The 27,651-nt window shown below is 43.9% G+C and overlaps 1 protein-coding gene across 5 annotated transcripts in view; it reads left to right on the top strand.

Annotated features, from left to right (window-relative positions):
- DMGDH (dimethylglycine dehydrogenase) overlaps positions 1-27,651 on the top strand; it is a 53,292-nt gene that overhangs the window by 12,000 nt on the left and 13,641 nt on the right. For 4 of the 5 annotated variants that reach the window (XM_035099565.2, XM_035099568.2, XM_035099566.2 and 1 more), the window contains 9 exons: positions 3,930-4,178; positions 5,721-5,919; positions 7,059-7,228; positions 8,285-8,438; positions 10,371-10,536; positions 11,859-11,989; positions 12,865-13,082; positions 13,531-13,688; positions 16,354-16,413. In XM_035099565.2, the coding sequence (XP_034955456.1) occupies positions 3,930-4,178; positions 5,721-5,919; positions 7,059-7,228; positions 8,285-8,438; positions 10,371-10,536; positions 11,859-11,989; positions 12,865-13,082; positions 13,531-13,688; positions 16,354-16,413 (1,505 nt within the window). Of the gene's footprint in view, positions 1-3,929; positions 4,179-5,720; positions 5,920-7,058; positions 7,229-8,284; positions 8,439-10,370; positions 10,537-11,858; positions 11,990-12,864; positions 13,083-13,530; positions 13,689-16,353; positions 16,414-26,177; positions 27,355-27,651 lie in introns of those variants that run through there. The other variant, XM_035099567.2, reaches the window with a different exon arrangement.

Below are 27,651 nucleotides of genomic sequence, written 5' to 3'. Positions count from 1 at the left end.
CATGAAGCAGTGATAGGATGGAGGGGCGAACACATCATTACACTCCAAGAGGGTCTTGCTTCTCTCATAGGTGCAGTCCTGGGTTCAAGCAGGCATCAGATATATTGTCTGTTGCCCTTCAGCTTATCCTTCTCTCCCTGTCACGTACTGTAACTCTTAACTTTGCACTAGGCAGCTGCCTAGATTGATTTCAGCTTACTGACTGAAAACCATTTCCTCCAGAGCACAGCAGGGCAAACTGCAATCCTGAAACTCTGCTACTGGCCTTTGTCCTTCTACCTAATTCTGAGCTCAGGGAGAGGTTCTCATTTTTCCAGCTGGCACAGAATCTCTACTTTGTTAATCCGCCATCTCCCTGCCCCATTTGTTTGCTTAAAGAGTTGGCCATTATCAGGCTGACCTGGACATGGAAAGCTGAGCCCAGCTATTATGGGTCCTAGCACTTACTAAATCCAGGCACCCACAAATTCTAGCACCGCAAACCAACAGCAGTACATTCAGCTCCTAAATGTAATGCAGTTGCTGTCATTTAGAAAATGACTTATTTTTGTGTGAGTAAAGGAGTATATTATTTGGTATTTACAATAACAGAACAATAACCTTATGCACAGAATGCCAGAGGTTTTTTTTTAGGTCTTCCATTCATTCACACTTCCACATATTTGTGGAAACTTCCTCTTCCCTTTCCCCTCCACATCGCTGCTACTTACATGGATGAATCAGGGGTGAGTCAGGACATCAGCAAGGTTAGGGCTGCACAGGCACCCCAGCCAATCCAATCCCACAGAGCTCCAACCTTGCTGCTGCTCTGCCTCACCCCCACCTGGTAAAAAGCAGTGATGCCGGTGGCCCCAGTCTACTGTTCTGGTCATTCCTAATGGTAGTTTTTGCAAGTATGGTAATTGGAAACAATGGTGGAGGAAGAGGAGTGCAGGGAGCGCACCACCCCTGGCAGCGCGATCCCAGTGGGGTGCCACCGCGGCTGCCCCCCTGCCCACGCTGGGTGCCACGCCCCCACCCCCTCTCTGCCCCCCTCTGGGTGCTGGAGCATGAAGCTCCGCCACTGATTGGAAATAGCTTATATTTGGTACTGAAGCATAAAGACCACAAGGAAAAAGGTCTGCAAGGCTCCAATGAGTACACTGGAACATGGGAAGCTGCCTTATACTGAATCACATCAGTGATCCTGCTAGCTCAGTATCGTCAATGTTGAGTAGTAGGCTGCAACATTACAGCAGATGGTCATAGGCAGAGACTGTCCAGAGTTTCAAACAGGGTTTATTTCCCTGCTCTCCCTGGGGATGCCTGAAATTAGAGCTCAAATCTTTTCCAAGCAAACCATTTGCCCTACCACTTTTCACAGTTCTGTACCATCAGTGCCACCCCATTTATTCAGTGTTGAGGTATAACCTACAACAGTAAAATGAATGGCACAGGCACCCATTCTTGTAGACACTGCATGTGACTTGGACCTTTGATATGCATGCCACAGTTTCCTCACTGCTATTTCATATATCTTCTTTTACATACCCAGTAATTAGCAATGTTTTACTCTTGAGATGTGAAGTTGTGACATCTCTTCAGGCTCTTTCATTTCTTTTTAACTTATTAAACCAAAGGCATACTTGTCAAGTTACAATGTTCAACCAAAGGGAACATTTAGAGCTGGCATTGATTAATGTCCTGGGTCAGGGTAGGTAAACAGCTATGATGAGAGTATGTTCCTAATACTCTAGCAGCCAATCTTCTTCCTTCCTTCCATACCCTCCTCTCCAAAAGAAAACAATAATTTACTGTGAGCTTTCATTCCTGTTATATTGCTAAGTTTATATTGCCAACTCAAAACATAGCGGGGTTCATTAGACAGCCTTTCGACCCCTTTCTTATCCAGTTGCTCAATTCAGACGGTACATTTCACATTTTCCAAAGCGTGGTCTGGATATTTCATTTGAACTGAATTATTCTATCATGTTCTGTCTTGTTGCCTCATGTCACCCCTTCACTGCCTTTTTTACATACCCTCCTCCATTTCCTAACTTTTATGCTGTTATTTGCAATGATGTTTGACTCAGTAACCCATGGTTAGTGCTCATCTCCAAACAGTTTGCAAACCCACTTTGGAATATGGTTTAAAATTATGGTTTGGTAGCAATTTGTACATCATGGCAAACTATTAGTAGAGAAAATTAGGAAAGACCAGCACCCCATATCAGAGAAGGGGAGATAAGGGTACAAGCCTTTCTTATGCTCCCAGCCTCCAAATCACTATTTGGAAATTAGTCCATATAATGTCTGCTGTTTTTATATTTGGGCTTATTTTCAGTTAAATGAGAAATTACTGTGTGTGTGTCCCAAATCTGTTGCACAAATTCTGCCTAGATCCTACAGCTACTTCTTATTTCCACTCTTGCCTGTGTTGTTATTGGTGCATGGATAGGAACAACCTCAGAATTTTGTGAGTGTTCTAGGGATTGTGGCTCATTAACTACCTGATAACTTATTTCTTGTTTGACCTATGCAGAGTCCTTATTTAATGTTAAGTTATAAAGTGGGGCAGAGAGTTTTAGCCAACAGGCTTTTGCCTCATTACCAGCTTCCCCTCCCTTCCTCCTCCATGTTTCACTTAGTCTTTTTGCTCAGCATATACTTCATGAAACTCTTAATCTTTGGGTTGTGGGTTCAAGCCCCACATTGGGTAAAAGATTCCTGTGTTGCAGGGGGCTGGGCTAGATAGCCCCCATGGTCCCTTCCAACTCTACAATTCTATGCATCTATGATTCGTGGCCAAGACTAAATTGGCTGTTTTCAGTGGAAGACATTAATTCTGCTATTTTAATCACAGGCAAACCTCAGCTGCAAACAACTGTATTCATGGTTAAGCTTGAGAAATAGGAGCATTAATAGAAATGGGTGCAGCTGAACGCAAAAAACTCTAAATTTTTTAGAGACAGCCCCCTAAGAGGTGGCCTGTGATGTTATCTTATTCTCAGCACTGTCCAATACTGTCTATAGAAACTCTGTGTGCTATTAGTGGTTAGCTGGAACAGTGGTAGTTTAACTAGAAAAAAAGATTAGTGGAATAACGTAGGGGAAGTGAAAACTACCAAAACTGTGGTGCCCATAAAGGATGCCTTGTTTGCCTCCTCCAACACAGAAATAATTTTTCTCACCACAGGCAACCTCTGCCATCCTGAAGCAACATTCCCACCAAATGTAGGCATTCTGTTTGTTTTTCCTGTTTGGAAAACATGATGATCTTTGCCATAAGGAAGAGTCTTCCAATGAGTTGTCTCTTTCTTCGTCAAAGACAACAACCCAAACAGTTCCACACTATTGAATCATCTCCTTGTTTAAGTAATATTCTGCTTATATTATTGAAACACCTCTTCCAAGGTTCATAAATAGTTACATACACAAAAACTTGACACCGTTCCCATATGGGGAAGTTGCAACTTGATTGCAGGGAGAGACAGCAATGAAATTTGGTTCCCCTCCCACAAAAGCTTCCTAGCATTAAGCTCAGGTGGAGTGCAGAAGGGCAGGGTTTAAAAATGTGAGGTATCTGGGATGAGCAGGAGAGCCACTTCTATATTATAAGCAGCAGAGAAAATCAAGGAGGGGAGAGAAGAGAAGGAATTACACAAGAGAGAGGTAATGAAGAGGAACCATAGTAGCAAAAATTCCAGAGGTCAAGGAAGTTGCTCGGAATGGTTAACTGGTTTGCAGGACACATACAGAGAGAAACTATCTTCAACCTTTCCCTATGCTGAGTAGGGACTCCTAGGTTTAACAGCTGAGATCAGCAGTGGTTCAAAGCCATACCTTCTGATGTAAGAGGGGATTCAGAATACACGCATCAACAAGATTGCTCCTTTAGTTTCCAAGTACTCCATTCTTATATTTGCATTTCTGTCCTTTGTGTTTTCTAGGTTTCTGGGCTCGTGAAATAGGGGAAATGATTGGATTGCCCCATCCACTCATACCAGTTCATCACCAGTACATTGTTACGGCAACTATTCCTGAAGTGAAAGCCCTTAAAAAAGAATTTCCTGTGATTCGTGACCTAGAAGGTTCATATTATCTAAGACAAGAAAGGGACGGGATTTTATTTGGCCCATATGAAAGTCCAGAAAAAATGAAACTACAGGAATCCTGGGTAACAGATGGAGTCCCACCAGGTAATTTTGCTTGAAAAATAATCCCAGGCTTTAGCTGCAGTTATATTTTTGTCATAATCCTAGAGTAGAGGCAGAGTTCTCTGGCAAATGCAGGCTCAGAGAGGAGATGGATCCTTTCCCTGGTTTGAGGCGTGTGTGTTCATGGGCAGCAGACCCCCCCCCCACAATGGTGCACCCCCGAGGAGCTGCCTCTACCACCAGATTCTGGTGGCTTGTCCATGGACTCCTTGGGGATCAAGAGAGCCCTAAGGAGAGTTTCCCCACAACTGGAAACCATATTCCCCAATGGCTGCAGCAGAAGGCACCTTCAACGAGTCAGGGAGGCACCATTTAGTGGGTGAAGCCTCCAGTCAACAACTACCTAGCTCTGCTATAAAACTCAATCAGTTGCTCTAGGTCAGGCATCCCCAAACTGTGGCCCTCTAGATGTTTTGGCCTACAACTCCCATGATCCCTAGCTAAGAAGACCAGTGGTCAGGGATGATGGGAATTGTAGTCCAAAACATCTGGAGGGCCGAAGTTTGGGGGGTGCCTGCTCTAGGTCCTGGCTGAGACAACTGGGATATTTGGATTCAGCTATGGGAGCACTGTCCATGGGCACACCTTTGAGTCTTTCTAAGCTACTTTTGCTGCTCGAAACTTCCAACCTCCCATTGCTTGGGCCAGCATGCCTCCTTGGTGGTGGGGATCCTCATGGATCACAATCACGGGGTAATAGCCCAGTTCTGCTAATTAGTGCTATCCTTTGTGTAGATCACAGTGGTATTATTTTTGTCATTGCGCTGATGGTTGCAGCCAGATACAGTCACTGATACAGGGACAAAACTTTATACCAATGCTGTGAATGAAACTTTAGTGGCACTGGTGAGGTGTGGAAGGCCATGGTTGCAAATTGCATGTCTGCATCTGGGTCTTTTGTTGCAAATACCATGGAGATCATGAATATATCTGTGTGTCCCCCAGATGAAAAAAGGAGCATTTGGTGGACTGAGGGGGGAATGGATGTCTGATGAACTCCACGTAGGCATGTCTTTGCATCAGTAAAACAGATAAAAAGAATTGTGTTAAATAAATGCCAAATATTTCTTGCATTGTTTTATGTAATGGGAGGTAGAAATTAGTTTATTTTCAGATGCAAGATACAGCTAGGTGTATTGTTATTTTTGCAAGATACAGCTAAAAGTTTTAGGTTTCAATGATGCAAATTACCAAGCTCACCACTTGTTGGAATTAATTGACATTTGGTGACTGGAATCTGTGAGTGATTATTATATATATGTATGTTATACATGCATATTCATAAAGACAAAGAGCCTTTCTGGCACCATTAACTTGTTCTCAGATTTCCCATATAAGCCTGTCTTTCACTTTGTGCTCTTCAAGTGGGCAAATGGGGATTCTCTGCATGCAGCTCCTATCCTGCAACATTTGTGTGTATCCTGAAAAAATAAGCGCTTTGTTTTGATATCAGCACAGTGTGTAACTAAAGAGCTTTTGGAATTTGAAAATAACAAATGCATGACTCAAAACATTTTTTTCTAGGATTTGGGAAGGAGCTTTTTGAGTCTGATTTGGACCGAATAATGGATCATGTTGAGGCTGCTATGGAAATGGTCCCAGTCCTAAAGCAAGCAGACATTATCAATGTAGTTGCAGGCCCTATAACATATTCTCCAGATATCTTGCCTATGGTGGGGCCACATCAGGGTGTTCGAAATTATTGGGTAGCTATTGGTTTTGGGTGAGTAAATTGATCTATTGTTAGGAGAAACCTTGTAAATGTTAAATTTATACATATATGTCTGTCTTCACTGGGTCCCAGATGGTATCTTCATGAGTTCTTAAAGAACTCAAATTTAATATTGCTGATCTTATAGCAAAATATGTACCTTGTCCCAAAAATTGGCCTCCGTAACATCATTTTGTTAAAAGGAATTTGTGGGGTGTGTGTGTGTGTGAGTGCCAATAAGTTAGTCCTGTTAGCTTAAAGTCTGTTATCAAGCATAAGTACAAGTTTGGGTGAAGAAGAATCAGCATAGCTTCTGCAAATGTACATCTTGTCTCATTTTATAATTCTTTGAGAGTATTAGCAAACATGAAAATAGGGGTGAATCTGGTTGACATTCTTGGACTTTCAAAAAGCTTCCAACAAGTCCATGGCCAAAGACTACAGGGTGAATGTATCACAGCTTTTGAATTGCAGAAAGGAATGTGAAATGCATCCTGGTACAAAGAAAATTTGTCTAATAAATTTAAGTTGCCCAACCTCCAGTAGGCTTAAATTTGTGATATTTAAATTTGTGGTAAATGTTGGTGGTATTAGTTATTCTTCCTAGGCAGTCTGATCTTGCTTAACATATTATTTCATCATGACGTAAAAGCCAAGGTTATCATGCTGTTACAGGGAAAACAGAGCAACAGCACAAATTTAATTCCAGCCAAATGTAGCTGGAACTCAGATGTTTGTTCTGTTGCTGTAATCACTTAATCTTTAGTTCAAAGCCTAACTGGGCCTTGCCCAGCTTTCATGCACCTTACATATTTATTATTTGTACTTCTAGTCAGCCCTGTCACTGAATTGGCCCAGGGCAGGTTACAAAAGATCTCAGGTATAATTTAGCTTGAAATCATAAAATAACACAAAGCAAACAAATGATATAATTAACAAATGGGCACACTGTCCCATCTTAAATTCCAGGCTGCATAAGTGCTCCAGATTTTTAACAAGTCTAACTTTCCAATAATGAGCAAAGCACCCCCCCCCAAAAAAGGTCATAGAGAAGATAATAAGAAGTGAGTTTATAGTCCTCAAAGGTTGTACTGAAATGTTGTGTGAAATAAACTAGTGGGGAAACTGTCTATATCTTCTTCTTTACCCAGATACGGCATCATCCATGCTGGTGGCATAGGAAAGTATCTCAGTGACTGGATACTCAGTGGGGAGCCTCCTTTTGATCTAATAGAATTAGATCCAAATAGGTATGGAAAGTGGACTACTCCGGAATTCACAGCAGCAAAAGCAAGAGAATCTTATGGATTTAACAATATTGGTAAGATGTAATTTTCCCCATAGAAAAATAAATAAATTAGCACTTAAGTAGAGAATTCTTGTGCTGGTTTTCTTCACCTTCCCCCCACTCCCAGACTAATAGAGAGAATGCCTTTGCCTTGTACAGCGGTACCTTGGTTTATGAACTTAATCCATTCCGGAAGTCTGTTCTTAAACCAAAGCGTTCTTAAACCAGGGCGTGCTTTCCCATACCAGCGGGGGACTCAATTTACAAATGGAACACACTCAACAGGAAGCAGAACATGTTCTGCTTCCAAGGCAAAGTTTACAAACCAAAACACCTACTTCTGGGTTTGCAGCATTCTTAATCCAAGTTGTTCATAAACTAAGCTGTTCTTAAACCAAGGTACCACTGTAGTTTGCTGGGATGGTGTCAGGCGTGGAGAATCCTCCCTTCCCTTTGGTAATTTCACAGACAAGAATTAATGAGCAGTTTATATTTTATAGTCATTTTTATTCAGTCATCTGGTTGCAAGCAAAAACCCACATCTCTTCACAAGGAAAGCAGTTGGATACTCTCAGTCCTCTCCTTTCAGTCCCCAGCAACACCCTGGGATCCAACAGGAAGTTCCTCCTCCTCTCTGCATTATTTGTTCTCTAATACTGACGGAGCTCCTAGTTCTTGGGGAGGGAGGGTCCCCCCCACTCTTTAATTACAGCTCTGCTGGCTGTTCCCTCCCTTCTCTTTGTCTCTCCATTATCTCCTAGCTAGGCAACTCCTGTCGAAACTGCTCAGTGTCTGTGTCTCTCTCTGCTCCTGAAACCACCGGAAACTGCGGTGGCGGGGTGAATCCACCCCACCTCTGCCTGAGAATGCATTCCCCACTCCTCTGATTCAGACCATTCCCTGACATCCAGTTTACACTGTACTGCATACCTTGCTTATTTTATTTCCATCATTATGATGTTTAGCAGCCTGCAAAGTCCTTCAAAAACATTTGTAGATACATGAAAAATACTTTGTGTACATGTGCAATAAGTGATTCAGTGTCATATGTTTTACGATGTTGATTTTGTGTTTGTTTTTGTTTTGCAGTTGGCTTTCCTAAAGAAGAAAGATTTGCTGGGAGACCCACAGCAAGAGTTAGTGGGCTTTATGAAATCCTTAAGTCGGAATGCTCCATGGGATTCCATGCAGGATGGGAGCAGCCTCATTGGTTCTACAAACCTGGGGATGAGATTGGATACAAGTAAATGAAAAAATATTTATTGATTGTTCTTTTGTGCCAAATTAATAGCATTAGCAATATTATGTTCAGGGTTGTTAAAATAAAGATAGAATTGTGAACCGTAGTCTGAAACATAGTATCAGTTGGTAAAATGCACATTAAGAGGAAGTAGTATCATTCATTCATTCATTTAATAAAATTTATGCACTACATGATTGTAGAAAAACTTCAAAGCAGTTTACCGGTAACTGGTAGTAGTTATAATGAAGAAAGAGGAATATTTTCATGTTTTTACAACACCAAGTGCCAGGCCAATGTTTAGAGATGACATGAAAACCCCTTCTGGTGGTGCAGCAATAAAACTGCTAGTGCATTTGCAAAGCTAAGCAGGGTCCAGTATTGTTTCAAATTGGATGGGGGTTGGGCTAGACAACCCTCGGGTTCCCTATCAACTGTACAGCTGTGATTCTGCACTCTCATACATAGGCTATGAGAGCAGTATGCATAGTCACTGAGGCCATCTGGAGAGGGACAACACTTGGAAGAGGAGGAAGAAGAGCAGAAGCCACTCTTCCACTGCTGCTTCTGCTTTGCACAACAGCTTTGGTGACCCCACCATGTAAAACAGTAGCAGGACAGCGGAAGTTACTTTCCTCCTCAATGCCATCCCTTTTCAGGTGCTGCCCAAGGCAGCTGCCTCATCCCGCCTCATTCATGGGCTGGCCCTGCAGATGGTTCATATGTTGGTTTAGATGTGCAGTTGGTGGCTTACAGAAAGCATAGTCCCCATTATACTTCCATTGTTAAATTTGTATGAGTGTAGGCATATTGCAGATATATAAGCATCCATGTATATATAATGGGTGTGGTTTGCTGCCGTGATCCCGCTCTATGGCGCTTATTAGATTTTACCCATAATCTTCAAAACATACTATAAGAACTTATGATAATCTCCAGCTGATAATGAAATGCAAAACAACAAATCACAACATTAAAGATTAATTCACTGAAGCTATTGGGGTTTTTTTTGGGGGGGGGGGTAAACTTCAGATGTAAAAGTTACCATTCTAAAATAGTTCTTCCTTCCACATATGCTTAACCCTTTTGTATAAGAAACGGCAACAGCAGAAAGTCTCCTACAGTTTTACTGAGGATGTATGTTGGGACTCCAAATGACCTTAAGGGTCTGTCCATGTAATGATGACCAAAGTTTCTACGTCATGCTTACTCTTGTACTGTATTGCATTTATATTCTGTACTTCTACAGTATACAGTAAAAGCACCTGCATCTGTGGAGTTCCTAGTTTTTATCTATAGAATGCAATAATTAATCAATTTTAATATAAAACATCCACTCATTGGAGTTGAGCAGTGTTTGTCATTAAATAAAACATTAACCTTAAGTTACAGTTAGGGTGGGACAGCAGGTGGCGCTGTGGGTTAAACCACAGAGCCTAGGGCTTGCCTATCAGAAGGTCGGCAGTTCGAATCCCCGCGATGGGGTGAGCTCCCGTTGCTCGGTCCCAGCTCCTGCCAACCTAGCAGTTCGAAAGCACGTCAAAGTGCAAGTAGATAAATAGGTACCGCTACAGCAGGAAGGTAAACGGCATTTCCGTGTGCTGCTCTGGTTCACCAGAAGCGGCTTTGTCATGCTGGCCACATGACCTGGAAGCTGTACGCCAGCTCCCTTGGCCAATAATGCGGGATGAGCGCCGCAACCCCAGAGTCGGTCATGCCTGGACCTAATGGTCAGGGGTCTCTTTACAGTTAGGGAAATTATTGATAAACTTGCCAAAATAAGGTATGCCTATGATTTTTCAGTTTCATTCCCCTTCCCTACTCATCCAAAGGGGTTGATAGATGAAAGGAAAGGGAGAGAGCTACTTACAGTTAAGTTGAAAATTACTAGGCAGGTTTTTTTTAATGAATTTACAGTAATTTTTATTTTTCTAGGCCAAGTTTTCGACGTACAAACTGGTTTGAACCTGTGGGCCGTGAATATAAACAGGTGATGGAAAAAGTGGGTGTGATTGATCTCACTCCATTTGGCAAGATTAGCATCAAAGGCAGTGATTCTGTTAAATTTCTGGATCGCCTGATTGCAAATGTGATCCCAAAGGTAAATGGAAATGTAACAGCAAAATAGGTCTTGGATTAGTTTTAATATATGCTGAAAATAAGTTTACAGTCCTACTCATATGAAGTCCCAATTGTACTGAGCCCAAGAGTGGTAAGGAATTAGGATTACATCTACCTTCACCTTCCTGTGTGCACTTGGCCTGACCTCGTTCAACCACATACCCCCATACTAAAGATATAATGTTGGACTGGATATACATTTCACATATGCCCATCTTGTGGAATCTGCATGCCTCAAAATTTAGTTGTGCGAAGATTGCAGGAATTGGAGCTAAACAAATTAGATGCTATGCACCTATGCCTCATTTAAACATTACCCCAAATTTGTGGATGTGAATCGGTTCCAAATCAGGTGGACAGATGTAGGGATGAATGAGGAATTCTGTTAACCAAATTTTCTCCCCATCCTTACGCTAACATGTGAACCTATTTAATATGTACTTTCCAAAGCAATGCATAAATTGAAACTCAACTTTCCCTACACAGTTCTCCATACTTTGCAGTACAGTTCTCCAGCCAAGTCATATATGCAAATATATATATATACTGGAGTAAGTGAGCATACAAATACATACACTGTATTAGTGAAAATAATATATATAATGCATTATATTAGGGAAATTGCTCACAAAAATGTGTATACAGTGGTACCTCAGGTTAAGTACTTAATTGGTTCCAGAAGTCCGTACTTAACCTGAAGCAAACTTTCCCATTGAAAGTAATGGAAAGTGGATTAATCCATTCCGGATGATGAAAAACACCCCCTAAAACAGCAATTTAACACATATTTTACTGTCTAGTGAGACCATTGATCCATAAAATGAAGGCAATAATCAATGTACAGTGGTACCTCAGGTTAAGTACTTTATTGGTTCTGGAAGTCCATACTTAACCTGAGGCGTACTTAACCTGAAGCGAACTTTCCCATTGAAAGTAATGGAAAGTAGATTAATCCATTCCAACCTGAAGCATACTTAACCCGAGGTATGACTGTATTAGGAGAAATCTGCACTAAAATTCTGCTGAATTTTCAAATTGCAAACTGATGTGGAAATGTGACGAACTGAAAAACAGAAAAATGAGAAACTGAGAGAAACAAAAACTGACATTCACCCATCCTTGTGTGCATCAAAACCAGACCTGAGGCCTTCAGGAATCCCATAGAAACCAGTGGTGCTTAAGCATGCCTAAGTCTGTGTTAGATTGCAGCCTGTGTATTCTAGGAAGAACTCAATTTCCTTATACTGTATAATGTCTGCTGTACTGTATTATAATTTCTTCCTTTCTTTTTTTACTATTCAGATAGGTTTCACAAATATAAGTCATATGTTAACCCCAAGAGGCAGAGTCTATGCAGAGCTCACAGTCTCTCATCTAAAGCCAGGGGAATTTTTGTTAATTACTGGTTCTGGGTCAGAGCTTCATGACATGAGGTCAGTGCACGTTGTAACTGCTGAAGCTTAAAAAAGCCATTTGTGATGATGGAAATGGGGAAGGAGCTGCAGTTCAGGAAAGTCGCAAGAGCCAGAGCTCACATAGGAACAGATTAAGTTGCCTTGGACTGAGCCAGAATATTGGTCCGTCTAGTTCACTAATGTCTACACTGAGTGGCATTGTTTCAGGCAGGGGGTCTTTTCCGTCCCTACCTTGACATGCCAGAGATTGAGCCTGGGACAGATGCTTCACCACTGAGCTCTGGCCTTTATGCATACTGGGATCTTCTGAATCAGAGATAACATTGTAAATAGCTCAGAGTACATCGTAAAAATACTGAGATTACAAATCTTCTCTCCACAAGTTGCTGGTATCAAAAGTATTGTTCACCTCTCGCTGAGAGTGCTTAGCCTGTTTATCCTGCTAAAACAAAGGCTTCAACAGACTATGATTGCACACTGCAAATACTGTAGAGGACATACGGTATACTAGCAAGACGGGTATTTATGTGGGTAAAAATGACTAATGGTCCTAATTAATTTCTGTTGGCTGCTCCTTGATTAAAAAAAAACTAAATGGAGCTCAAAAAGAGGTTTATAAATATTTGTAGTGATAAATGTTGTGATGGCCTCAGAAAAGCTGTGGGAATTGGTTGCATTGGCAGATGATATTATTATTCAGTTGGTTTCTCATGCATTGAAAAATATGGAATCTGGAATCTGAATATGGGACAGTAGGGAGTGGGGTGAGCTTGTCTCGGAGGTGCAAGAGACATTCTTCTTGACTTGGGTTTACCTGATAGTCATAGTTGTCAACCTAGTTCTTTTATGCATTTTAAGGTTTGGATTAATAAAGTGGTGCCTTTTATTTTCAGGTGGATTGAAGAGGAGGCAGCTAGAGGACAGTTTAACGTTGAGATCAGAAATGTCACAGAAGAAATTGGAGTATTGGGTGTAGCTGGTCCATATGCACGAAAAGTCCTCCAGAAGTTGACAACAGAGGATCTCAGTGATGCAGCATTTAGTTTTCTACAATCCAGACATTTAAACATTGTGGATATTCCTGTAACTTCAATTAGAATATCCTATACAGGTAAGGTGGGAGGGGGAGAGATTATTATTCTTATAAGCAAAACAGCTGGTTTCTATACAAGGCAGCAGTGCAGAGACAGGTCATTTAATGTTTATCAGTGGCGGAGCTTCATGCTCCAGCACTGGGGACGGGGGCGGGGCGCCGTTCCAGGGCCGTGGCGCGCCTCCCAGGGGCATGGCGCACCTCCCGGAGGGCCGTGGCACACGTTCCGGGGGTGTGGCACGTCTCCCGGAGGGGCGACACGCATTCTGGGGTGGGGCGCGTGTTTGGGGGGCGGGGCGGGCGCCCGCGATGGCAACCCTTGGAGCCCGCCACTCGGGGCGGCCCGCCCCCACTGCCCCTATCTTCCTACGCCCCTGATGTTTATTTTCATGTTATGCCTTTAAATAAGCACGGCCATAATTTAACTGTAGACTTGATTAAGATGTCAACCTTTGGTTTGTAATAGGTGAACTGGGTTGGGAGTTGTACCACAGACGAGAAGATTCTGCAGCTTTATACTCTACTATCATGGAAGCAGGCCAGGAAGAAGGAATTGACAACTTTGGAACATATGCGATGAATACGTTAAGGCTAGAAAAGGCTTTTCGGGCATGGGGAGCAGAGGTTTGAATATAATTCTTTTTTTCTTTTCTTTTTTTGTTCTTTCTTTGGTGTTATTTGTGTATTGATCACAGGTAATCATATCGAACTATTCTGCTTTTTTCAAGGCCTGATAAGAGTAAAATAAGAAACAGCTGCTATTATGATTTACACCTTCTATTTTCATGAGGGCAAACTGTTAGTATTCTCAATTACATTTGTGGCACCACATCCTCCTTTTTAATTCACCGACATTTCTTTTTCCTCTATATTAAAAAGTCTGTTCGATTAAGAGGTCACAGTAGTATGTTTGGTTGGAATTCTTACTTAAACTCTATGCCACGGGTGTCAAACACAAGGCCCGGGGGCCAAATCCGGCCCGCCAGACCTTGTCATGTGGCCCGCCGAGCGCCCCAGCCAGCGGGACCCAGCAGTGGGACCTTGCTGCTGAAGCGCCGCGCCAACAAAGCGCCGACAAACAGCTGGGGCCAGGGAAATGCTTTTTGCCCCTGGGTCCCTTCGCGCTCTTTTCTGGCGCTGAATCAAGGCGGCGACCCCCCTTTCCCTTTCTTTCTTTCTTTCTTCCTCTCTCTCGTTCTTATTCTTTCTTTCCCTCTCCTTCCTTCCTTCTTTATCTCTGTCTTTTCTCCCTTTCTTTTTCTTTCCTTCTTTATTCCTTCTTTCCTACTCTTCTTTCTCTCACCTCTTTCCTTCCTCTCTCCCTCCTACTCCCTCTTTTCTTTCTTTCTTCCTTCCTTCCTTCCTTCCTTTCTTCCTTCCGCCCTTCCCAACTTTCTTCCTCTCCCTCATTCTTATTCTTTCTTCCCCTCTACTTCCTTCCTTCTTTCTCCCTTTCCATCTTCTCTCCCTCTTTCTTTTTCTTTCCTTCTTTATTCTCTTCCTTATTTCCTACTCTTCTTTCTCTCCCCTCTTTCCTTCCTTCCTTCCTCTCTCCCTCCCACTCCCTCTTTTCTTCCTCCCTCCCTCTCTCCCCTCCCTCCCTCCCCCTCTCCTCAGAAACATAGGATGCTGCTTTATACTTCTGGCCCTTAAACCCTGGAACCAGGAGAGCAGCTTCAGTGAGTCAACCTCAGCCAGTCCCTTTGGTGAAGGGTGGTGGCTCACTGGCAGAACATCTGTCCTGCATGCAGAAGGACCCCAGCATCTCCAGGTACTAGTAGCTCTGCAAAGGTCCTGCATGAAACCCTAGCGAGCCTCCACCACCCAGTGCAGTTACCAAAAATCATTTTTCAATAAATTGTACAATAATTGTACATTTGAATATCTACTTGCCATTATTCTGACTATGTTTCTGCTTTCAGAGCTAGTTATTACTTACATTATTACAAAAAACAGTAATAATTGAATGCAGTGACAATAATTTATGATAATAAAGAGTGGACACATAGTCCTACAGATACAACTGGCCCTTTGAGGGTGACCAAACTGCTGATGCGGCCCCCGATGAATTTGAGTTTGACACCCCTGCTCTATGCCATTTCAGTCTAAAGTGTTTCCAGCAGACCCTTTGAGTCTGGAAACCTTAAAGAGAAACCAGCAGACCCTTTGTTTAATTTCCAAGCAAAGGGTCTGCTGCTTTCTCTTTAAGGTTTCCAGACTCAAAAGAGAGCAGGGCAATTAAAGGCACAGAAGTCCTGTCCTCTATTGAGTCTGACAACCCTATCAGGATTCCACATCAACTGAGGCTGCTCATGCCACATTGGAGTGCTTCTTACTTATTTTTTGTTCCACTTGCACTTCAGGGTATTTCCCTAAAGATGTTTTGCATTTTCTGAATCAGTATAAGCCAGGAATCTTATTTCCCTAATATTTATTTCTTGGCAAAAAGATGCTGATATTAATATGATACCAGCTCCTTCAAAATGCTATGACTGTAATTCAGTAGGTAGTGATGCATGTGTATATAATTCTCTCCTTCTTTGGAGGTTTTTATGCAGAGGTTGGGTGACCATCTGTCTTGGGTGGTTTAGTTGAGATTCCTGCATTGCAGGGGGTTGGACTAGATGACCCTCGGTGTCTTTTTCCCGGACCGAAATTGTATGATTCCACATGCATAAAAACTGCTGTGGATATGGAATTCTCTGGTTTCACCTGGGGAGCAGAGATAGTTAACATGACACACTCCAGATGTTGAGATTACAACTCTCAGCAGCATGGCCTATGGTAGGAGGTGATTGAAGTTGTAATATATGTAACCACATCTGGATGGCACCACATTGACTACACCAGGTCTAGAGAGCACCCCAATGCAATTGTTTCGCCTTAACAGTCCACAGAATTCCACCCTACTGTCCTACCTGTTGAAAATGAGAAGAACAGCTGAGGCATCAGATAGCTGTTCACTGTGAGATGAGGGATAGGGAGGTAGATTTGCAAGTAAATCATAATTGCATCTTCCTTGGTTAGTTCTCAGTGGAGTGAAGGCTTTCTATGTTTGCAGGATGTCTCATTTCTTATTGTCTTTTTAACTGTAGATATTGAAGAAATATATACTTGCATTTTTTTTATTGGAGATGCAAATGTCACTAGGAATTACAATCCTTTAACAAAAGAGATTTTACTTGTTCATAAAAAAGGAAATAAATGGAAAACAGTATGAGAAAGTGAAAAGACGTGAAGGAAATATGCCATCTAGTGATTAAATCTCTTATTGCATATTTTTTTACAGATGAATTGTGACACCAATCCTCTGGAAGCCGGACTGAAATATTTTATAAAATTAAATAAGGTAGGTCTGAAACATTTTCAGAGATATATATTTATGAAATTATTCCTGGGTTTGCAAATGTTATATATAAACTCTTCAAACAGATATTGATAAATTTCTGCAGCACTGTTCCATGTTGTATGCTGGAGCAATTGTTTCAAGTAATGTTGCCTTGATAGGTAGATTGGTTCCACTAATTTTTTTAAAAAAAGTTTTTTAGAAATAAACTTTATTAGAATTCAAATTAAAATACACTCACAGACAAACCAAACAAACAATAATAAAGAAATAATAACATACAAAATCATATATAAATAATAATAATAATAAATACAAAAAAGAAAAAAAAAAGAAAAATCATACATTCAGACATACATTCGTACCCAAAATCAAAATAATCAAAACACATTTAAACATATAAATTTAACCTGTAAATGAACCTATAATTATCAACTATGTTCCTTTAATTCATACACATTTATTTCTTCCCCCGTATCTCCTCTTCCCATAGTAGATTTCCACTTATCTCCATCTCAGTTTCTTTAGTTAATATATTCCGGTACTGCTTCCCCTCTATTGTATCTATATATTCCAAACATTGATATCTTATAATTCTTATATAATATCTTAACTCAAGATGAATCACCTTCAATCAACTTTTAATCAACTTAAATCAAATCAGAAAAGATCAATACGAGGCATTAGAAGTAGACCCAAGACTTCACCGTGGAGCACTGTCCTTTCATGTACTCTCCAAATTTTCCCCAGCTCTGTTGAAATTTCTTGTTAGTATACCCTCTAATTGAATTGGTCAGATTATCCAAATCTAAATAACTGAGTAGCTTCTCCTGCCACTCCAGAATATTGGGTACTTTTTGGGGGAAGTTGCTTTTTCCACTGGTCCCACTAATTAACTCCGTCTGCCAAACAATGTGAGAATCAGAACTAGTTCTTTTTGGATCTCTTTATTTGAAATGAATTTTGTTCTGGTGTAGCATTTTGGATGCTGATTAATTGATTAATTTCTACTGCAAAATCATTTATATTTTCTATAATCCAATTGGAGAGCTGTAACTGTGGTGGCAAATTCAGTATGTGAGATTTTACAGATGGTCTGGGTCTGGTCGGTGCTTGGGACAGCCTGGGGACCCTGTGTATATCACCCTTAGTTCGTTTAAAAAGAGGGAAATATAAAGTATAATAAATGTCCAACTGCTGATTAATATCTCCAGCATGTAGAGAAATAAATTTACTGCAAAATACAGTGAGCATTTTAAAAGCATGAATGGAGGTAAGAAGTTTACACAAGCCTAAACTACCTGCTTCAATGGAAGAAATAAATTTGTGGATAAAGTCTTGATTGTGACTCCTTAAAAAAAGAATATGCCTGGGTGGAACAGTTCAGGATAGTTACAGGTAGGTGGCCGTTTTGGTCTGACGCAGTCAAAACAAAATAAAAAAATCCTTCCAGTAGCACCTTAGAGACCAACTAAGTTTGTCATAGGTATGAGCTTTCGTGTGCATGCACACTTCTTCAGATACACGCATGCACACGCATGAAGAAGTGTGCATGCACACAAAAGCTCATACCTATGACAAACTTAGTTGGTCTCTAAGGTGCTACTGGAAGGATTTTTTTATTTTGTATTTTCAGTTCAGTTCAGGATAGGAAGTCTGTCAAATATTAGTTGCCTCTAGGGGCAAAAAAAGAGTTTTCTGTGTTTACATGTCAAGGGAATTTAATTTGGAAGGCTGTCCTGGAATTATTCAGGAATGGCCAATGAAGAATAATTAATTTCAAAATATTGCACAGGCATGGCTCTTGTGTGCTGTAAGGTGATGGTTAAAGCAGATTGCAGCAGATGTTGGTGCTCTCTTACTCAGTTGAGTAGCTTTGTGTATATAATTTGGATCCATTCCAGGATTCATAAGAGATTTACCCAATAAAATGTGCTATTAAAAGGTGTTTGCATGCCTTATTGACAGATTGAATTATAATATTTTAGTTCCAAGGGACCCAAACATCATTGTCCTTAATTAACTCCTTTTATTTTTCTGACTGGATAAGAAAACAAACTCACAATTTGGGAGTTTCTATCTACACTCTACACATCTGCACACTTCGCTTAAAAATAATAATAGCAATTGCTACTGAGAATGTTTCCTGTAAACGAATACAGCATATTGGAGAATATACCATGTGTTCCACCGTAGAAGGCACCTGCTGTAACAATTTGATCCACAAATACTCAGATGAATCTCTTCAGGTATGATATAGAGTGAAAGCAAATGATAACAGACTAATACTCCTACTAAGCAGCCCCACTTCTTTTCCTCAGAGGATCAGAATGGGCTCTGTTACCCAGTAGGTAGAGGTCAAAGATCAGTACCAAGGAAGTACAAGCATGCGGGAAGGAAATGACACCTGGAAAGAATCATGGCACCATAGGGATACTATCTTTCTGTTCCTGATACCACACTTGAATGGAAGTTTAATTGAGCAAATCTTTTGTAAGTCACTTTGAAAGCTTCTCAGTTCTATAAAGCAGGCTAGAAATAGTTTAAATAAATAATTTTTTTAAAAAGAATTCCGGAATCAGAACCAAATTTATACCGTTTGCTCGTCAAAGAAACCTTAGACATAAATAGAAGGACAGTACTTTGATTGGAGTCTTCATATTCTGCCATATAGGCTCACACCAGAAAGTCAGGCTGGTTTTATTGCTATTTCATTTTGACAATAGATATTTTTGGGACTTTAAAACACCACAAAACCTTGGAATGCACTTTCCTAGCCAATTAAGACTTATGTGAAGAATTGCAACCGTGCAACTGTATCCCATGCTTGTTTACTCAGAAGGGAGTCTCACTGACTTCAAATGTTTGTGGGACTGTAACCTTAGTCTCCATTACTTTTTTTTGTCAAAGTATAAATTATTTTGAGACTTTTCATATCTTTGATTTTTAAAAGCACAGCGGTTATTACAGGTAAGCAACCATATACAGTGGTTTTGCTACAGCAGCAGTAGTTGTGAGAGTATTTTCAATTCGATCACTGCTTTGGTATAGCTGGTTTTCAGAAACAACACCTGATGGCTGAATGTAGACAAAGAAAACCCAGGAAACAACTTCGTTTTGATGGAGGGCTGCTGACTGAGGTGGTCATGGTAAAAGTGGCTATGTCAGAATTCCACATCTATGGAATGGCTGAGGGAAGTCTGCCTTGCTCATGAGGTTTTGCGTTTAATATAGAAGTATGGGTGTGTTGCTGTTTTGATTAAGGAATCAAAATGTCAGTAACTAGACCTGCTAAAAAGTGGGTTGTTATTTTTAGAGGACCATTTCCTTGATCAGAAAATCAATTTTCACTTATGGAAGTTATATGAAGATTAATTACACCAGTCTCTGTGTTTCTGACATTAATATTTATCAACTGGCATTTTTCTGGTGTTTTAATTTTTTTAAAAAAATTCTGATTGGAATAACTTGGTCAGAGTCAGCCCTCAGCTATTGGGGATCGGTATACATAGAGTGGGCAAAGCTTTCCAGCCCTGGTGACAGCCAAGGATGCAGTGACTTTTGGAGACTATTTGGATGCTTTTGTGGTGAATATCATGAACAATTTCAAGGAAACTTGCAGCAGGGTTGGTATTGTGCTTGACTGCTGCAAAGACCCATCAATCAAAAACCTTACGGTAAAGTGTCAAATTGGGAAAGGAAGGAAATAAGAGTTGACATTAGCAGCAGGGACAGCATATTGCCTGTGCAATGGAGAGCATTAATCAAATCCAAGGAAAACAAGGCCTCACTTGTTCTGTTCCTCACAAGAGAACTGCTGCAGCAAGCATAACATAGTGACACAGGCAGGCAGTGGTGATCATGATGGTTATGATGCTTCATCAGTTGGAAGAAACAGACTCCACTCATATGATTGTGCATTTGTCTGAGGCAGGATCAGGAGGACATAACAGAGTCACTGTCACAAGGAGCAATAGAGATGCATTATTGCTACTGATGGCCTTCTAACCTCATCTCAACAGTGGGCTATGGATGGAAACAGTCATCTCAAATATAAGTTGCCAAGCACAAAGTGGAATGACATGATTCAGGAAGAGATGGGCAGCTGGGCTTTCATGCCACCTTGGGGCATGATACCACAAGCTAGCTTCCAAGACTGTTTGGAAGACATGTTAAAAGTCTCCATCTCCTGTCTCAATTTGCAGTACCTTACATACCTGATGTCCACCTGATTTGAAGTGTCTTACATACCTGATGTATGAACCTACCAGGAAGACACATTCAATTCATATTCTGTTCATTTGCTCCATTCAGAAAGGGAAAGAAGTGCAATGCTACCAACAGAAGAAGCGCTTATTAAGCAAATTGTTGAGCCCACCACCAAGCCTTAATTTTATAAAATGCTATTGTGGTAAACTCAGTGTTCCAAGTCCCACAGAAAGTGGTTGACACATTGAGCAAAGTATGCCATCTCTACAGATGACAAAAGCCATTTAGCGATTGGGCATTACAACCTGTGGGTGTACAAGTAGACATCAGTTTGCTTATGTGCATTATTTGTGAAAGTGAACTGGAAATCAGCATGCAAGTGTGTGGATTGCTGCCAAAATCCATACAGTTACAACCATGACAGTGATTTATATGTGTATTGAAAGTGTCTTGTTATTTTGAAATGTTGTATTGTTTACTTAAGGATTAGATTTTAGTCCAAAAAAAGATAGCCAAAATAGGTTGTCTATATAATTTGTTGCTTTTGGCCTCATTACTGTTTAGGTAGCCTTTTAGGGCATAGAGCAGGGGTGTGGAGTTTTATCAGCTTGAAGGTCACATTTTCTTATGGGAAACAGGCCAGTGCTCAGAGAGTTGCCAGAATTAAAAGGCTATGTAGGCCCCATTCTAGCCATACAAAAGTCAGAGAGCGGTGTCATACTAACCAACTTTTCAAGCACCAAACTAGAATGTGTGTCTTCTGGGATGTAGTCCCAGGCGAGTCACATGATCTGCACCTCACCCTTGCCCTGAAAAAGTGTTTTTTTCAGGGCGAGAGTGCAGCACCAGAGCATGGCACTCAGAATGTCATCAAGATCTTGTGCAAAAAAACTGGGATGCCCTGTTTGGTGTGTGTGTGTGTGTGCATGTACCTACACACAAGTAAGCAAGAGGCCTTTATCCCACATATAGTAATTATAATGAACACAACTCTTGTTGGGTACAGCTTCACAGAGACAAGTCGTCCTATTTTTGACAACTCATTATGCTTGGCTCAGCCCAGGCTGCTGAGTCTTCAGAAGTCAGGAAGCAGCTACAGGTGACCACTGTATTTAGGTGGCTACTGCCCTGCCACCATTAGGACACAATTCTTTCGCCACCCTTGAGATAGAATGGCTCGTGCCTGCAGGAGCGCACTGCAACTCCTTCACTTTTAAGGATCCTACCTGAGCACCCTTTGATAGGTATGTCAAAGTTGTGAAAACATAAAACAACAAACCTCCCATGCAGGGGCAACAAGAACATATACCTCACAGGGTTGCAAAAACTCTACGATCAGTTCTGCCAGTACTGGGCCCAGGTGAATTTTCTTCCTAATCCCATCAACCAGCAGCTAACACTGGATCCAGAGAAATCTTGCGCTAATTTAATGTTATAGCAAAGAGAGTAGGTAGGGATGGGCAGGCTAGAAAAACGATAGCTGGATCCTCAAGAGAAAGATTGCTCACCCTTTAAAAAAATCATTTCAGTCGAATCTGAGAAAGATGGCTAGGAGGAATCCAATCACAAGTTGCATATGTGGCATGTTTTCTGCGGAAACCCCCCCCCCCAGGCTGTGTAATTGGAAAGCCAGCCTTTATCATACATGAGCTTTATTGAAAGTAATGGAAATTGAGCACAAGTACTCTTCTAGTACTGTTTGTCCCTTGTGCAAGAGAAACTCCTGCAGGATTGCAATTTTGTACAGTACTTGTTTCTTTGCTCCACTTTTATTGCCCTTTGTTGAATTCGTGCATGAAGTGTCTCTCCCCTGATACTGCACATGTAGACTGAACTACAGTACACTAACACATATTCCTTCTGGAAAGAACATAACATATGCATCATTTCCCTATGTTGGGATTTTAGTTCCTCATGCATGATTTTAAAGTGAATGAAGAAGGTTGGAGTATATATACAGTGAACATTATTTTAAGTCTAAGTTGTATAGTTTCGTTTGCTATAGTCAGTGCTTTTTTCTGGGGGTACGCAGGCGTACGCATACCCCTAAACATTTTGTGAATCTTTGGACCTTTGGACCTTACTTTGTACCTTACTGCATTTATTTATTTTTCCAGATTTGAACTATAAAACAGTTATTTCTTGAGTCAAAATGAGACTACCCATAAACATTTTTTTTAAGGAAAAACCACTGGCTACAGTGGTAAAAACTATTACAAAACAATTTTTGGAAGATTATCCTAACATACATGTCACAGTGGCAATGGTGGCTACTCTAGAGTAACGACTCCTCACAGCTCTGCATTTTTATCCTTTTATTTAGTGCAGTCTATTTACAGTGCTGAAACAGTGCTATGTACATGTTGTCAGTCCGGTGCAGAACCTCCGAATGGAGATTCCCGCGTCTTTCTCCAGCAAAGTAGCCTGGGGATACTAAATCTCCACCCCCAGCGCTTCTTACGCAATTCCGGGGTCGCTGGGATCGGTCTTCGTCCCGCGTTTTCCCTGCTTCCCCCTTCCTTTCCCAAGTGGCGTCGTGGCTCAGCTACCCTGCCTGAGCCCTGGCTTCTGCTTCCTGATTCCCCGCTAGAAACATCCCCCTCCCCACTCCCACTTGCGCTGGGCGAAGAGCTTGTGTTTAAGATGGGAGGGGGCTGCCAATAGCTTCTATCCCTCACATCCACCCCCAGGCCCCCCTCCCCCCTCCCTCGAGGGCTCCGAGAGCGCTGGGGACGACTGGAAACCTAGAAAGTCCGTGGCGTCTGAACTGGTGGGGGTGAAAAGCTGTTCCCAGTTCGGCTCCGGCGCCTCCCCCTCTGGCGGCGACGGAAAACCCAAAAAGTCAGTTGCATCCGAGTCCGTGGGTGAGAAGATTTGTTCCCAGTCCTCTACCGGCTCAGGTGCTCTGGTCACTGGGTAGAACCACCCCTCCTCTTCCTCCTCCTCAAAACCCACTTCCCATTGCCATGGGGAACTGCTCGTGGCTTCCCTTTCTGAGGGTTCCTCCCCCTCCCCATGTGGGGCTGTCCCCTCTCTCCTTTCCATGTGCCATGGCTTGGGCTTGTGAGGAAAAAGGGCATGAAACTCTTCCACTAAGAAGTCCTCCTGTACCTCCCTAGCTGGCACCCATTCATTCTGGGACGGTGGGGTGTCCTCCCATGCCATGAGGTACTCCAGACCTCCCCCTCCTCTTCGGGAATCCAGAATTTCCGTGGCTACATTGAGCTGCCCCATGCCTCCCCTCTCCCCCCCCTCGGGAGGCTGGTCGCTGTCTTGGAACCTGCTGCTTTCCCTGTAAGGTGACAGCAACGACCTGTGGAACACTGGGTGCACCCTCATGGAGTCCGGCAGTTCCAGCCTGAAAGCTACCGGATTGACCTGCTGTGTGACCATGAATGATCCCAACCTTCTGGGTGCTAACTTCTTGCACCTCCCCCTGGTCGGAAGGCCCTCAGAGGACAGCCAAACCCTGTCTCCCACCCTGATGACCTCCCCCGGTCGTCTGTGGCGATCTGCCCCCTTCTTGTACGCCTCCTTGGCCCTCTCCAAGTGCTCTCTGAGCTGCTGGTGCACAGTCTCCAGTTCCTCCGCCCAGTCCTCTGCTGCGGGGCCCTCCTCCTCCTCCTCCCACTCCCTGTCTGGGAATGATCTGAGGTCGCGCCCGTAGTTGGCCTTAAAGGGCGACACCCCTGTGGAGACGTGCACTGCGTTGTTGTAGGCAAACTCCGCCAGAGGCAGGCGATCCACCCAGTCCGTTTGCCGTTGGCTGACGTAGCATCTCAGGTACTGCTGCAGAATGGCGTTGGCCCGTTCCGCCTGTCCATTGGTCTGCGGGTGCCTGGCCGTGGACAGGCTGACCTCCACCTGTAGGAGGTTCATGAGCCTGCGCCAGAACCTGGAAACAAATTGGCGGCCTCTGTCCGATATAACCCTTAAGGGTAATCCATGCAGTCGGAATATGTGGTCCACGAACAGTTTGGCTGTCTCTTCTGCAGAGACCGCCCGTGCACATGGTATAAAATGGCACATCTTGGACATGCGGTCCACCACCACCAACACTGCGGTCTTGCCCCTGGATGAGGGCAGATCTGTGATGAAGTCCATGGACACTACTTCCCACGGCCTGTGCGGCGTGGGCAACAGCTCCAGCAACCCTGCTGGCGCTGCTCTGATCACTTTGGCCATCTGACAGGTGTCACAACCCCTTACATAGTCCCGAACATCTTCCCGCACCCCTGGCCACCAGAAGTGTCTCATGATTAAGTGAGTGGTCTTGTCCCTTCCAAAATGTCCTGCCGTCGGGTTGTCGTGCATCTGCTTGAGGACCTTACCTCTGAGCTGGGTGGTGGGCAGGTACAGGGCTCCCCTGTAAAAGAGTAACCCCCTCCATTCCTCACAGTCCTTCACTTGCCCCCTCCCCCCTTGAAGGTCTCGGAAGATGCGCATGGCGAACTCATCCCCTGCCATCAGTGCGGTGAGTTCTGCCTCACTCACTATTTCTGCCCATGTCCGTGCCGATGGGGGAAAAACGTGCCGGGGTGCTGGTGGCAACTCCTCCTCCATGTACTCTGGCTTGCGGGAGAGAGCATCCGCCCTGACATTCTGCTCTCCCGGTATGTAGTGGATGGAGAAGTTGAAGTGGGAAAAGAACTCCGCCCACCGTATCTGCCGCTGGTTGAGCACCCTGGCCGTTCTCCAGAACTCCAGGTTCTTATGGTCCGTGCACACCTGGATGGGGTGCTTGGCGCCCACCAGGAAGTGTCTCCAGTGCTTAAAAGCCGCGTGAATGGCCAAAAGCTCCTTGTCGAAAACGGTGTAGTTGCGTTCGGGCTGGCTCAGCTTCCTGGAGAAAAAGGCACAGGGCCTCCACTCCCTGTTGGCGTCCAGTTGCAGTAGCACGCCGCCCACAGCTCTGTCAGAAGCATCCGTTTCGACGCGTAGGGGTGCATCCTGCACCACGTGGAACAAGTTCTGGTCGGAGGCGAACACCCTCTTGAGGCCCTCGAACGCTGCTTGCGCCTCCGGTGTCTACCTGAACTTCTGCTTGCCTCTCAAGCAGTCTGTGATGGGAGCCGTGACATGTGAGAAGTTCTTGATGAACTTCCTGTAGAAGTTGGCGAAGCCTAGGAGGCGTTGGGCGTCCTTGCGAGTCCTGGGGCTCTGCCAGTCCAGGATGGCCTGCACTTTGTCTTTGTCCATCGCTAGCCCCTTGTCCGATAGCTTTTAGCCCAGGAACTCCACCTCCTTGGTGTGGAACCTGCACTTCTCCAGTTTCACATACAGGTGGTTCTCTTTGAGGCGCTGCAAGACTTCTCGGATGTCTTTCACGTGTTGCACGGGGTCCGTAGAGTAAATAAGGATATCATCCAAAAAGACCACGCAGTTCTTGAAGAGTAGGGACCCCAGGACGTGGTGCATGAAGGCCTGGAAGCAGGCCGAGCCCCCCTATAATCCAAAGGGCATTACCAAATATTTAAAGGAACCGAGTGGCGTAAACATCGTGGTCTTCCACTCATCCCCTTCTCGGATCCTGACCAGGTTGTACGCCCCCCCCTCAGGTCCAGTTTGGTGAAGATCTTGCCGCGTCGTACCGCCGTTAGCAGATCGTCCACCCTCGGCATGGGGAAAGCAACTGGTTCCGACATTGAATTCAGGCGTCTAAAGTCCACCACCAGGCGGCGCTGTGACGTATCCTTTTTGTCCACCCAGAAGACTGGGCTGCCCCCTGCTGCCTTGCTTTCTCTGATGAACCCCCTCTTGAGGTTCTTATCAATGAAGGCCCATAGATCCTCCAATTCCTGATCCGACATGGAGTACAGCTTTGCTGGGGGTAGCGTGGCCCCTGGCACCAGGTTGATTTGACAGTCAAAGGGCCTGTGGGGGGGGCAGGTGGTTGGACTCCGCTTCGCTGAAGACCTCCTGCAGGTCCCAGTAAGGTTTGGGGATGGCCTCCCCTCCCTTGATTTTCATGGTGGCCACCGTGGCTATCGGAGGCCCCTCCCCTGGTTGGCGCTGCATGCAGTGTTCCAGGCAATAATCTGAACCAAACGTGAGGCATCTCTGGTGCCAACTGATAGACGGGTCATGGCGCGCCAGCCAGCTCATTCCCAGCACAATGGGGGGGGTCCGAAATGGTGGTGACGTTGAATGCCAGTGTCTCTGAGTGCCGTCCCACCGTCATTCTCATGGGGGGGGGGTCTGATGGGTGATGGCCCCTCCCAGCAACTCCCTGCCGTCAATGGTGGAGACGTGCAGGGGGAAGTCCAGCTGCAGAAGTTGGGTCTGGTGTGCTTCTGCAAAGTCTCTCAAAAAGAAGTTCTCTGACGCTCCCGAATCTATCAGACCCAGCACGGTCAGGGGGTAACCATTGGGCAGTGTCAGAGTCACTTCAAGTACCACTCCTGCTCTTGGGGGGGTGGGCTGACGCTGCTCCGCGCTGCATGGGGGGGGCTGTCGTCCGCCAATTGCGCCTGCCTGCTGCCCCTTGTCTCCTGCAGCCAGACTATCTCGTTTCCCTGCGGCTGGCCCGCCTCCGTTGGGGGGGTACGACAGTTCCCGCCCTCCCCTGCCATTCCCTGCGATGCAGACAGTGCCGGACGAGATGCCCTGGGGCATTGCAGAGGAAGCAGTTCCCGCCCCTTCCCTCTTTGCGTTTGGCTGCCACGGGGGTTTGAAAAGCACGCACGCGCGCGCTCCATCAAGTTGCATGGGCTCTGGGTCTGGAATGTCGTGGGGCGGGGCCTGGGCTGTTGTGGGGGGGGCGGCCTCTCTTGCGAGCATGAGAACCAAGGGCGGTTTGTGCACGCTGCTTGTTTGTCATTCCACCTGGATTCTTGCCTCACCCCCACCGCTAGCGCTGCTTTACTTAATTCATCCATGTTTCGGGGCTTGGGACCTCTCGAGAGCTCATCCTTCACGTCCGCGTGTAGCCCTAAGTAGAACGCGGACTGCACTGGGGCCGATTGAAGATCCCACCCTAGTTTGTGGACCAGCATTGTGAATTTCGCTCAATACTCTCTCACAGTCATCTTC

Source organism: Zootoca vivipara, chromosome 11, assembly GCF_963506605.1.
Source record: "Zootoca vivipara chromosome 11, rZooViv1.1, whole genome shotgun sequence".
Taxonomy (NCBI): Eukaryota; Metazoa; Chordata; class Lepidosauria; order Squamata; family Lacertidae; genus Zootoca; species Zootoca vivipara.
The sequence above is the reverse complement of the archived record's forward strand: the minus strand, read 5'-3'. Positions and strand labels throughout refer to the sequence as shown.